Raw genomic sequence first — 13963 nt, 5'->3', positions numbered from 1 at the left:
CTTCATTGATGGACTTCATCGACATTGGCATTTCTCTTGCCAACCTAGGATCCGTTTCTTCCTTGGCCTTTGCCACACTTAAGAGGGGGTGTTAGCAGTCATGTTTGTCATGCCTTGTCATCTCCTGCATGTGAGCCTCAGTTTGAGTCAAACGAGGACTTATAGAGCTTTGGCAGGTTTGTCACATGTTTTGATGGGGGAGTCTACTCATTCTAGAGTGGCTATCTGGGTGCATTTCTTTTGTTTGTTGGTTTCTAGTGTGTTTTCCATGAGCAGTTTTTGCATTTACCAGGCTGTCTACATCTGTCAGACATTGTCCTTGCCAATCGGATTTTTTGGTAGCCATATGGCATTTTCTAGGCATTTATTATGCCATGACCAACATTAAACACTGGTCGGCGAGCATTTATGACATTTCCAGATTTCAATAGGTCAGTTTTGGGGGTTTTGTGGCTATTTATAACCATTACCCACTTGGCAATCATTCATATCATCATCTTGCTTCTTCCTTGGTAGGTGTATACTCCGTTACCTTTCTCCATTTCCGGTGTTGTTGTCATCCTTAGCCTGATCTAGTGCCCTCACTAACGCTGTGGGCTGTGTGCAGCGAGTGATCAGTCCATCATCGTTGCATCAGCATTCTTCTTTAGTCACTGCAATATTCTTTTCTCATCTTTTGTTTTCTCTCTCTTTCTCTTTTTGCTTTTCTCTGTGTTCATGTTTCTCTTCCGTTGTGTGCTCTCACATGGTATCATTGCCTAAGTGAGGACACAATCTAGAGATTTCTTGTAGAAGAGCCAGTTTTCATTGCAGAGGAGGAGCCTAGATTTCCAAAACACAGATTTTCAGCTTGCGTTTACTGTGTTTATAGCCCGAACAGGTGGTCCACTGCCAGGTTTCACCCCCAAGTAGGCAAGCGACAAGTCTCCAGGGGTATCAACTTTTGCGTTTTTCCCAAAATGCAAATTTGCATTTTTGCAGGCGTCCGTTTCCTGGTGCAGGCGTCAACATATTATTTGCAAGCAACAACTTCCTCAGCCTTGGCAACAACTTTCTATTGTGGGTGATAATTTTTTGTGCAGGTGATAGCCTCTTGGTGGTAGGCGACAATTGTTTCTCTATCAAATGCAACTTTCTGGGAGATTGCAGGTTCGAAGATGTCTTACCACCAGTTCTTTGTTGACTCAAAAGATGAGGTCTCTATTCCTTCCTCTGAGAAATGAAGAGATTTTCGTTCTAGTTCACACGACAAACAGAGGTCTCCTAGCCCCTTTGTACGGGATTGCTCTCCTCCCCGTTCCATCCATGTTTCACAGAAGGCCCGTTTTGCTGGCCTTCATATGCCATTCATGGCACCCTCAATACAGGTATTTGTACTCCCTTCTTTGCCCAAAGAAGACCGGCTTTATGGTTCCAACTACTCGCTTTGGTCTTGTAAAGTGGAGTGTGCTAAATGTAAGCCATACATTATGCATTATTCAATGAGATACAATATTCAACTGTACAATAGAGAATGTACATTGCTTCTAAAAGCATTCTAAGTCACTGTGGATTCCAGTAAGAAAGCTTCTCGGTAAAGTTCCAATAATTGAGGCGAATCTGCCAATTCAGCCTCTTCCATCCATTTGGCATCCATTGGTGAATAGTTCTTGAACTTCACCAAAAATCTTCTTATAACTCTACCTTTCACTTTCCTATCCTTGTGTGCCAGGATTTGCTCAGAAACTAGAATCTCATCTAATTCCTCTACTTCAGGCTGTTCCTTTTGAACCAAATCTTCTGGCAGCTCACCAATAAAAGGCCTCAATAGGCTCACATGGAATGTATTATGAAATTTTCAATTCTCTGGCAATTTCAGCCTATATGCTATGTCATTGATCTTCTCTGAGACTTGAAAAGGGCCATAATAATGCATACTCAACTTTGGAAACAAACGTTCCTTGCCCTTCTGTTTTCTCAAATGTGCCTTTTCAAAACGCAATAAGACCCAATCATCCTTTTTGAACAAGAGCTCCCGACGATGACTATCAGCAACTTTTTTCTGTTTAGCTTGTGACTTTCCTAGGGCATACTTGACCTTTTTATATGCTTCTTCCCAATCTTTTACATAACGATTTGCTTCAAAGATGTTATCTTTTGTCTGCACAATGGGAGGCAATTTCTTTCCACCTTTCACAATCTCAAAAGGTGCTTTGCCAGTAGATGAGTGCACTGTATTATTGTATGCATACTCAACCAATGGCAAGTAGTGTTCCCAAGAAGTCTTATGATTTGAAACATAATACTTCAGTAAATCTAAAACAGTCAAATTTGCTTCTTCAGACTGTCCATCAGTTTGTGGATGGAAAGAAGATGAAAATTTTAGCGTAGTGCCCATGTTTTGAAACAATGCTTTCCAAAACAAGCTAGTCATTCTTGGGTTTCTATCATTGACAATTGACCGTGGCATTCCATGGTACTTGAAGATATTTTGCATAAATATCTTTACCATGTGTTCTGGCTTAACCTTTTTCCTTATAGGAATGAAATGTGCCTGTTTGCTAAATCTGCAAATGATAGTCCAGATTCCATCATTCCCTAAAGAAGTTCTTGGAAGATCAAAAATGAAATCCATGGCAATACTTTTCCATGGCCTTTTTGGAATAGGCAGTGGTTGCAATAACCCTGGTACCTTCTGTCTATCAAATTTGACCTTTTGACATACAAGGCAAGGTCTGACATATGCATCGATATTAGATCTTAAGGCTGGCCAATAGAAGAAAGTCTCTACCGCTTTGTTAGTAGCATCAATACCATGATGTTCTGCATATGGTGGAGCATGACTTTCTAATAAAACTTTTGGCCTTAGCTGTTTTGTAACGCATAGTCTTTCATGCATAATGATAAAGCCTTCTTTGAACACATAATGGCCATGATGTTGGCCATTGATCAACTGTTCATAGATTTCAGAGAAATCTTCATCTTTAGCATACTACTCTTTCATATCATCCAATTCATGGTGATAAGGAATTGAAATAGCTGACACCTATGGTTTGCGAGATAAAGCATCTACAACTACATTCTTCTTGCCTTCCACATGTACTATCTGAAAATGAAACATAGATAGGATATTTGTCCAACGCATGTGTTTCTTTGACAATTTAGCATGTGTGAGAAAGTATCTAAGTGTTTGATGATCCGTTTGCACTACAAAATCAGCACCAAGCAAATAGTGCTTCCAACTAGAGAGTGCATGGATCACAGCCAATAATTCTTTCTCATAAATTTGGTAAGTCCTTTCAATGACAGAAAGTACTCTACTCTCGTATGCCACAACTCGGCCATTCTGCATTAATACAGCACCAATGCTGTTTCCACATGCATCACACTGCACTACAAATGGCTTAGACAGTTTTGGCAAAATAAGTACTGGATCTGTAGTCATTTTCCCCTTCAAACATCTAAATGTTGATTTCTCTTTGTCAGTCCATTGCCATTTGACATCCTTCTTTTCAAGCGTATGTAAAGGAGAAGCAATCTCTGCAAAGTGTCTTACAAATCTTCTGTAGTAAGAGCATAGGCCAAGAAAACTGTAGACATCATGAACAATTTTCAAGTTTGGCCAAGAGACAATTGCTTCTATCTTTGCAGGATCCATCTTCACACCATCTTTAGAAACTATGTACCCAAGGAAGTGAATCTCTTTAAAAAAGAATTCACTCTTCTTACCATTAATGAGTAATCTCTTACGCTTAAGCTCATTAAAGACTGCAACTAAGTGTTTTCTATGTTCCTCTTCATTCTTTGAAAAGATAATCATATCATCAAAGAATGTGCCAACAAAGCTTTGATAATGGCGAAAAATTCTATCCATCATCCTGTTAAACGTAGCAAGAGCATTGGTCAATCTAAACGGCATGACTAAAAATTCATAGAGACCAAATGTTGTTCTAAAAGCAGTCTTATGGATATCCTCTGGTCTGATTCTGATTTGATGGTATCCACTTTTTAAATCTATCCTGCTAAACATTCCTGCTCCCTGTAATCAATCAAGAATGTCATCTATCCTCGGAATTGGAAACCTATTCTTGATCATGTTCTTGTTCAAGGCTCTGTAGTCAATACACATTCGCTAAGAGCCGTCCTTTTTTTGAACTAGCAACACAGGTGAACAAAATAGAGAACTACTGGGCTGAATTAGTTTTTTCTCTAAAAGCTCATTAACTTGTGTCATAATCTCTTTTTGCTGCGCTGCACTGACCCTGTACGGTGGCCTATTGGGCGGACTAGTCCCAAAAATAAGATCCATGGTATGATCTTCAGGCCTCTCAGGGGGTAACTCTCCTGGTAATGAATTTGAGAAACAGTCACTGAATTTATCCAAGAAAGCCCTTTTACTTTCATCTAGTACAGACACATTACTGTCAACTTCATTAACTTGCTTTGCAAAAACCAAGTACACAGAAATATGATTTTTCATTACAGAAGTAATTGCAGAAGCAGAAACAACTGGGATAGACTCTCCTTTAAGCTTCACATCTAACACATAAGTCTTGCTCCTATGTACAAGAGTAATCGTTCTATTGTAAGTATCCAAGATAGCATGCTTCCTGTGGCACCATGGGATACCCAACATAACATCACAGCCCTCTATAGGCATAATATGGAACTTCTCTGTGTCCACATAGCTCTAAATATGCATAGGAAGTTTGCCAAGAATGGGGGTGACAAGTTTAGTATGTCCTGGGCATGCCAAATCAGCCTGTCCAACTGGTCCCATTTCCTCGGGACGTATACCCAATTTAGCTGCCAATGCTGGTGAGATAAAGTTTGCACGAGCTCCAGGATCAAAGAAAATAAGCACTGTGGAATCTCTGATCTTTCCCCAAGCTCTGCACAATTTTGTAGCATCATCAACTGATTGATCTCCCACCATATCAGGCACTAAGCCAATGTTGGGCTTCTTTTTACTTGGTGCATCTTTATCCTCCGCATCTTTAGAAAATTGCTGTGGGCACTTAGAAGCAATATGGCCTTTCTGTTCACGAATAAAGCATTTTCCAGCCATCATTAAAGCCTTTCTTTCTTCAAATGATTTGCCAAAAAGTGGCTTCTTTTATCCTTTACCCTGTTTAAAAGAAGTCTGAGGTTGCTGCTGAAATCTTTTCTTCCAAAAAGACTTCTTTGTAAAATTGGTCCTTTTTGGAAATTGCTTCTTCTTCTTGCCAAGATCTTGCTTAAACTGAGAATCCTTCTTTTTAGTGCCTTTAAAGTCGTCAACTTTTCCTTTCAACAATGCATTTGCCACACCGGCATTTTCAATTAATTGTACCATATTTGTAACCCTAGTCTTGGTACAATAATCCCTAATGGCTTCGGGCAAACCGCAACAATACTTTTCAATTTGTTTTGACAGGGGCATTGTCCTGTAAGAACTTACGGGCAAAAGTGCTTCCCAAAATTTCTTATTGTACTATTCTAAATCCATACAATTTGCCGCGTCCAAATTATGCCATGCAGTCATGACATCTACTTCAAACGTGTTAGTTAACCATGAGGCTGCAAACAACTGTTTGAAATGAACCCAAGTGACAGGTGCATATCCTTGCATCAACAATATGTTTCACCACTTCAAAGCATTACCTTTCAAAAAAGTTGCAACCTTCCGCACCTTAGAAGTCTCAGTAAAATTCCCTCATGTGTAAGCTGCATCAAACTGCTGTATAAATGTCAAAGCTTTCAGCTTATCTTGCATACCACTGAAGGTTTCAAACTTTATTGCCTAGCCACCCTTTTTATAGTCTTTAGGCTTTGCACTTTTTGGTGTCAGGTTGTCATAGACAGGTGGCTGTAAAAAGGGGAGTCCCTTAGGTGCATTATCAGCATTCATTTCACCTGTCTTAGCTGCCATATGCCCACTAAGCTGAGAAAAACCAGCGGCTGCATTTTGTACTCCAGGCATTAAATAAGGACTCTGCAGAGTTTGATAACCGGGCTGTAGACCAATATTAGCATAAAGTGGGTTCACTATCTCAATAGGCATTATTCCTGGTGGCCCTCTAGGCAAGTATCCCTGATAACCCGTGGGTAATCCAGCTATTGCTTGAAAAATTGACCCACCACCAAAGTAACCAGGATAAGTAGCAAACTGAGGAGGAATAGTCTGCTGTGCCACTTGTGCATAACTGCCTTGACCATTCACTCTGTGATCCTGTGCTTGTGCTTCTTGTTGCACTGGACCTGTCTCCATGTTTGGTGTCTTTTCCACATGCTCACGCACATTAGAGGTTTGTCTTTTTAAGGGCTCCATGGTATGATGTGATGACTCAGCCTGAGAATCCTCATTATGGACTTCAAAAATTTTTGCATCCAAGGATTCTTTACTAGTTGTTGAAAAGAGCCAACCATACTGAGGAGTTGTGCCATAAACAAGTCCTCCTGTTCTTGCTCCTCATCATGTGGTTCAATCTCGGTTCTAGAAGGTGCTGACACCTATGCACCAATACTCTCTCTTTGGTGTTTATGAGCAGAAGAATTACTCTCTTCTTCATGGGGGAGTTTTCCTTTGTCTTTATCCATGTTTGCAATCTCTCTAGTCCTGTAATCTATGTAAAACTTGTGTGCATGGCCTTTTCACCCAAAACTGTCCGAGCTTAAATACTTACAGAAAAGAATTCAAATCATGGCAATGGAACCATGCAACCGGTCTATGACTCACATAAAGCGGTAGTTCCTTCAATTAACACATGGACTTTACATACACACACATAAATATAGACCTCTCTCCCTCGCTCAACACCAGATTGGCCCCGAAGACCGGCGTCCCTCTCAGTATTTCTTTATCAATTAAAAGATAGAAAATTACAAAAATGGTAATGTTCCAAAATACATAGCCTGTGAACGGTTGGTTTTCATCTCTTCTAAGTAAATCCCAGCTGCATAGGAATAATACAACATGTCCAGATCAACATCCCTTACTGTCCAGCATGTGCAGAATTCACTATTCTTACTGTCCAACACACTATTCTTACTATTCAGCATGTGCAGAGTTCACTGTTCTTATTCAGCATGAGCAGAGTTCACTGTTCTTACGATTCAGCATGTGCAGAGTTCACTATTCTGATTCAGCATGAGCAGAGTTCACTGTTCTGATTCAGCATGAACAAAGTTCACTGTTCTTATGATTCAGCATGAGCAGAGAAAACACAGAATTGTACCTTTGATGGAATCAATCCATCATGCAGAGCATTTCTTCTAAGAATAGAGAGAGAGGTGATCAGAGGGAGTAAGCTCTACCTCCGTGCTTGAGTCAGAGACGTAAAAGTACTCTCCATGGCTGGTTTTCTTGCAGCAATGTGCCCTCAGCTCCTCCAAACTTCATTCTCCCATCCGCCCCTTATGCCTATTACGTTTTTTTTTGGGCTCTCTCTCTCTCTCTCTCTCTTTTGGGAATTTGTGCCACATGGCATACATGTAATAATTTTTCCGTTTAAACCTTCCGGTCTAAAATTCTCCTTGATCGGTGCAAAATTTGACCTCGGCACAGACCAGAGAATTAATCCTCGTGTAAAAACGAAGACAATGACGCGAACAGATTCTGGGGTCCAAAAATAGTAATTCCCTAAATTTTAGGGATGGTGACCCCTGCATTTCTCGAGTTGTTCTGTGCAACTTTTATCATTGCGACCACATCAAAAGTGTAATGTGGCTCAGTTACAGTGACTTTTATTCCGTGATCATTCTCACATGTGCATCTTCTATCTTGGCTAGGCTCATTGTCCTGCACCATCTCTAGTGGCTAAGCACACAGTCTCAAATCGTTGGCATTCTATTCTTCAGTGCCCATTTAATATGGAACTGGTCCTAAGGCTCAGACAAATCATTTGTCCAATTTGTCCCAATGGTTGCCACTTCTGGCCATGCAAAGATCCCGCTTATTCCAAGAGAACTCTAGGGGTAAAAACAACAGCAACAAAAGAAAAGAAAAATAAAATATTTATATAAGTAAATAAGAAAAGCAACTGTAAAAAGTATAACCACTTGGTGACACGAAGCATGCACTATCTTTTCTAAACCCACTGTGTGGGTCTACCATAACTTGTGACCACTCATCGGTGACCAGCTCTAATGCACTTTTCTAGATATCTATGAATTACAAAGGAAATAAGTTCATCAAATAATTATTTATGCAAATTAATTAAAACGGAATCAAGATCTTTTTGTTCTTGTGTTGTGACAACCCGTATCAAGAAGAGTGCATAAACTTGATACTTTTTCATCTTCATTGAGCATTGACATTCAAACATTAGGGAGGTCACAGGCTGCTACTTCTTTGCCCATGCTATGAGAGGGAAATCCTGTGGCCTTTTCGGTGAGCCTTTCGAACAGCAAGAGATGTGACCATGGTGAATTGCTTGCTAGGCAATTGCACTTGATTCTATGCAAATCGATGTCAATTCGGCAATGTTCTCGTCTCTTCATTTGTGAATTTCGAACTGGAGGGCTGCCCGAATGTATTATGCTCTTTGGAAGGCACTAGTTTATGACCTTTGTAGAAGTAATCTCCATAACTTTTCACCCTCAATGAAACAGTACAAAAGTATGGTAAAGTCCATGTTTTAGTCTTCTTGTTGGTCAGAAGGGTTGTGGGAACACTTAGCATTATTGAGATATCTTCGCTGATGGTCACTACTATTATAGTTGGCCAGGGTAAGTAGAGGAAGCAGTAAGGTGGCATTTGGCTCTTGAAGTTTCTGTTGTAACCTGCCCTAAGATGTACTGGGAAACAAATCCAGCTATCAGATTATGGAGTGCATATCACGCTTGCATATACATGTGCATGCACAGAGCTATGGTCTGTACACGCACATCATTCTCAGATGAAGCATAACCACTCATGCATCATTGTCGGAAAGTCCTCCATTCTTGACTGTGGTTGCCCATGCTCTTCAAGAATGCTTCCTCAGGTTAAGCAGTGTGATGAGTGGCAGTGCTATGTAAAAGGTCCGCCAAGTGAAGGACAAGATGGAGTTGGCTTGTCACAGGATGTCAACCTTTTGAAAAGTGGGGCATTGACTTTGTAGGGCCCATGAAAGCCTGCACATGAACACTTGGTTCACCATGCATCATATGTGCACACTCACACATTCAATGACACCATGAGAACATGCCAAGAGAGATTTGAAAAGAGCAATAGAGTGGAATCATTCAAATGACACATTGAGACTCTCTGTATGGTAGTCTAAATCTAGTTGTACAGTAAATTCTGCTGCTGAAGCATCATTTCAATTCCGGTACCACAGTATATCCTGTAGTGAAGCATTGTATTGATAATTTCTTCTACTTTTGTAGGTCTGACACAAGCAAAATCTTCGTGGATATAGGACTTGGTTTCCATGTTGAGTTTACTTGGTCTGAAGCTCTGCAGTTTATTACAGTAAAGCAAGAAAGGCTGTCCAGGTCATAATTCCCAGGCATAAGCACTCATGCATTCATGCATGCTGTATGTATGTGCTCACACTTGATGTATTTTGATGCAATATTTTGTCCATTGTCTAAAGTTGAATTTAATATACAATTGCACCCATGTATGTGTGCACTTGTGCATTTAACATTTGTGTGTCCACATAGACATGTTTGCATGCTCTTTATTTGTTTATGTAATTTTGCATGCTGTTTCTGCATGCAGTCATTTGCATGATTTTCAGTTACGAGTTTGTTATGTGACTGGTCTGGCATCACAGGCAAGTAGAGGAGCTTACACATCAAATTGCCAATATCAAGGCTCAAATAAAGCTGGTAAATTGTTTCCCCTCGTGACTGATATCCGAATCTTTGTGCCCTGTATATTCATTCAAGTCGCAGTTGTTGCTGCTGCTTGTGATTATCCAGTTGAAATTCGCCACTCATACATGCTCAACTTCTTTTCAGGTTGGCGAAGGAATAAGAGAAATTTTGAATCTATCTCAGGAAACCAAGATACACATCTAGCAGCTATACAGTAAGGACTCATGACTTGTTTTATTAAGCCAGCCTTTTCATTTGGGTAAGTGTCTGCAACTTGTCTAAAGATAGCATGTTCTCAAGTAATCTCATGTAAGAGCCATTTCAATTCATCCCTGATTGACGCCGCTTTCAGCACAGCGATACAAGTATATTCATAGGGAATATATGAGAATGATATGGGCAGACATGCTGTTAAGGATCCAAGAGGCACCGATTTTCTGAAGAGCCATAGCCAATAATGCCATGGAGTCGTTCCTCTTGGGTCATGAGGTTAGTGGCAGATCTCTTGAGAGGTTGGACTATCACATGGAATGAACCATAGTTGGAATTGTACTAATTTGGTTGGTTGAATCATACTGGACATTCTTCACATATCTTTTGCATGACATACCAATCATACTTGGTGAAATTCGGGTTTCTAAACCATGTATATTATCAGGGACAAAAATGTTTAATTGCAAGAACATGCCACGATTTTAGTTTCCATTGCTGTGTGTTACTGAAGGTTATGACTATGATCTATGCATTCTATTCATCTATTCTAAATTTGTCTTTATGACTTAAGGAAAATAATAGTGTCGTTTAATGGTTAAGGCTTGGGACTTGCCAATTGTACTTTCATGCTCATACGTTTTGACACGCGAAGACATGAAAAAGACCTATGGTGGAACCGAAAAGCCTATGCCCGAAGACTTCCACCTTGAGAAAGGTTAACATTGCTATTTATATTGCAAACATCTATTCTATTATATTTAGTCCGAAATAATTAAGTTATTTTTTTCTACTAATATTATGTCGTACCTTATAAAATGTTAAGATACTATTTAGTATCATATTTTATGGGACCATATACGATCGCACATTTCGTACTTAACAACTGTGATGACTTCTCATTTAAGGGAACTATAACATTCAACATTTAGAGCATAGGTGACAAACTAAGAGGTGGGCCTTTGAATGACCTTCAACAAATCATTCAAGATGGTCTCTCATAGTACAAATGAGGTTATGATAGTGGCTTAATGGGGGGTAGCTTCAATCCAAAATAGAGACCCAACATTTGGATATAAGGATCTTAAGGGGAGCCACACTTTTATCATGGTTGGTAGCTTTTGAAAGGCAAAGTAGACTAAGGGGTATTATCATTGATGGAAACCAATAGCATTATTGCTTGGTTTATTTGGATTGTAAGATGCAATCAAGGGATTGATTTGCAAGACATTCTATCACAAAGACATATTTAGAATATGAAAAGAGGTCATCGATATGACATTTGCTTTTACTTTGCATTTGAACTCCGAGGCTTTTCAAGGTGTCATTTATAATAAAATTTCACTTTCTTTGGAAAAAAATACATATATGCTAGCATCTAACCATTTGCTTTTCTCCCTTTAAGCTAAGACCTATAAATGCAACCTCTTATTTCATAGATATCCAATTTTGAAACTCTTGGTTTGATGTTTCGATGCCAATTCTTCATTCAAGAGAAATGTAGCCACCTTTGATATGACTATATTTGGCAAAAGGAATTGACCTAAAATGGTTTGTGTTTGTTGATTGAAAGGTTTGTATTTTGTTGAACAAAATAAAAGTTTAATTGATTGATTCACTTAAATTCTTACTATATGAATAATTATATGCATAGAAAGGTGCAAGTGAGCTCTTCGTAAAATTTCCCATCCATAGATGAAAGCCACTAAGGTTGGAAAGCTTCAAAACAATGCTAAGAAGCTTTGCCAAAGCAAATGACCGAGCATGGAAGATTGTAAAAATTCTAATAAAGGTCTTGGAAGAGTAAGGTCTCTTCGAAGAATATCCTAGAAAGTAAAACACCTTGAAAGACCTTATTCATAAAGGTCCAATGAGAAGAACACCCTTGATCGTAACACAATAAATTGTGTCATTGAAGGGTTGCTTTAGATGATTGTTGCACCCCATGCAATTCGGATCACTTCACAAAGAGTAAACAAAGCCAATAGTAAGTGTAAAAATATGCATTAGAGGATTGTTGCACTTTGTGTAGAGGAGGCGTTGTAGCAATTATAGTCAACAAGCATTTATGAAAATTGCATTTAGGTAATCAGTAAAGGAGTATTCTCATTTGAAGATCTACTTTAAAGAAATGTGCCAAGATAAAGAAGGGACCATTTCGTATAATAAAGATATGAAATCGAATAACAATTCAACCTACACTAGAAATTAGATCCTTGATTCAGCGCGCTGTCAATCCACATTAAGTACTCTTATCTTATTATTATCCCTATCCCTAGCCTTAGTTGTAGGTCAACTCTCTTTTTAATGCCCTTTAATGCATTGACCCATTTGACACAAAAAATGGCCCGCCAGACCTATTGCCATCACCAAACTTGATCTGCAACACCTCAAAGATACAGTGGGTTTTCCCAAGGAAAGTCGGATATCCCCAACATCCAGTAGCCACATAAGAGGGGAGAAGTCCTCTCCAAAGGAAGGCTCTCAAAGGAGAAAAAGTATACCTTAAGGATGATTTCACACCCTCCTAGATCACCCATTGTAGGGAGTGCATTCTGCAGATTATGGAGGCCCGCAAAGTGGGCAAATGAGCAGTATACAAAGATGGGGGTGCATCATTATCATAGATGGATGCTAGTGATAGGGTGCATGGTCCCTATGAGACACACTTGAAGCTCACAGTGTGGAATTATAATGGAGCCATGAGAATGAGTGCATGGCTATTCTAGGAGACCTTCACTGACAACGACATCTTCTATATATAGAGACACACCAGAGTCTATGCATGCACTTGCCAGAGGTGAGAGGCTATAGATGGGAGACAACATGCCGCCCTAGAGTTCAATCATGAAGGGGGATCGAAGGCTTGCTTCATGTGGATTTGGATACATGTAGATCGCCCTTGTGATATATACATGGCAATGTGCTACTTTGCTCTAGCAAATTCTCCATATGCACCTCGGGGGGAGAGTCACCATATCTACCATTATATGATGATATTATGCATTATTGTAATACTGGAGATGTTTATGCTATAGGAAACTTACCATAGCCAAGCCACGTGCAAACTACCAATCTCTTAAGACCTACCAACCACATGAAGAGTTAGATCTTCATATGTTTTTGTTGTCATCAATGTTCTCCAAAGGAAAATAAAAAAAGATAATAGAGATATGTGTCTCTATTGATGCTAAGTAGTAGTCGGCTTTGCTTTGATTTTGCTCAACTATATCCTCCTTCTCAACCTCATATTGTAAGATACATCACAAGGTTTATCAAGAAACGAGTCTTTCAAAACATACTCTTGGATTTGATTGTAATCCCTCTAAGAGCCTCCTCTAATGTGCCTAGTGTCTCCATTCCTCTATTGTGCAAGTAGCTTGATTTGCATGTGTATCATGTTTTATCACAATGAATCACTACTTTGATCCTTTCCTAAGAGCACGTTATGAACTTTGTGTGGTCCAAGTACTTTCTCATAAGTTAGACATTAGCCTCCCAAGTAGAGATTAATGCTACCTCTTTACTTGTTGCCATATAACACCCAAAAGGATGTTGCCTCTAGAGAAGAGTCCTATCTACGACTGAGAGGTGTATATATTTGTTCTCCTCTTAGAAGCCACTCCCTCCATTACAATCTCTATGATAGCTTTGATATGCCTAAGGCCATGTAGTATTTGTCTTTCTAGGTCAGTGCTTATAAGGCAAGTTGTTGATCTAAAAGTTTATTACCCATTGATTATCTCTTTAAAGCAGCCCTAAGTTTGTAAATTGCCAAAAGTTTCATTAAATGGGGAGTATTTTTAAAGAGTTTATGTGCCCCACATGTAAAGCCCTAATTTGGGAGGATCCTTTTATACCTATAAATAGATATAGGTTTCCCACCATTCAGCCCCATCCTTGTTTGCAAGTTTTCTCACTCCTATGTGCAGGCTTTAGCCAACCACCATCAGTCCTCTTCCACTAGCTGCCAAGTCTCAAGTGACTG

General features: G+C 39.5%; 1 protein-coding gene and 1 pseudogene across 5 annotated transcripts in view; one reads left to right on the top strand and one right to left on the bottom strand.

The window, feature by feature from the left end:
- The window catches only part of LOC148012432 (uncharacterized), a 34908-nt gene extending 24440 nt beyond the window's left edge, over window positions 1–10468 (top strand). For 2 of the 5 annotated variants that reach the window (XM_087669714.1, XM_087669713.1), the window contains 4 exons: window positions 9331–9438; window positions 9723–9777; window positions 9910–10024; window positions 10118–10468. In XM_087669714.1, coding sequence (XP_087525840.1) covers window positions 9331–9438; window positions 9723–9777; window positions 9910–9969 — 223 coding nt within the window. In that variant the 3' untranslated portion in view covers window positions 9970–10024; window positions 10118–10468. The remainder of the gene's footprint in view (window positions 1–9330; window positions 9439–9722; window positions 9778–9909; window positions 10025–10117) is intronic. The other 3 variants (XM_087669718.1, XM_087669717.1, XM_087669715.1) reach the window with 3 other exon arrangements.
- LOC148012433 (uncharacterized) lies at window positions 4112–6558 on the bottom strand (annotated as a pseudogene).
- Window positions 10469–13963: the final 3495 nt, after the last annotated feature.

The sequence above is a fragment of the Lygodium microphyllum genome, chromosome 27 (genome assembly GCF_053477565.2).
Source record: "Lygodium microphyllum isolate KBCC chromosome 27, Lygodium_microphyllum_v1.1.10, whole genome shotgun sequence".
NCBI lineage: Eukaryota > Viridiplantae > Streptophyta > Polypodiopsida > Schizaeales > Lygodiaceae > Lygodium > Lygodium microphyllum.
Note: the sequence above shows the minus strand (reverse complement) of the source record. Positions and strands in the feature narration are given on the sequence as shown.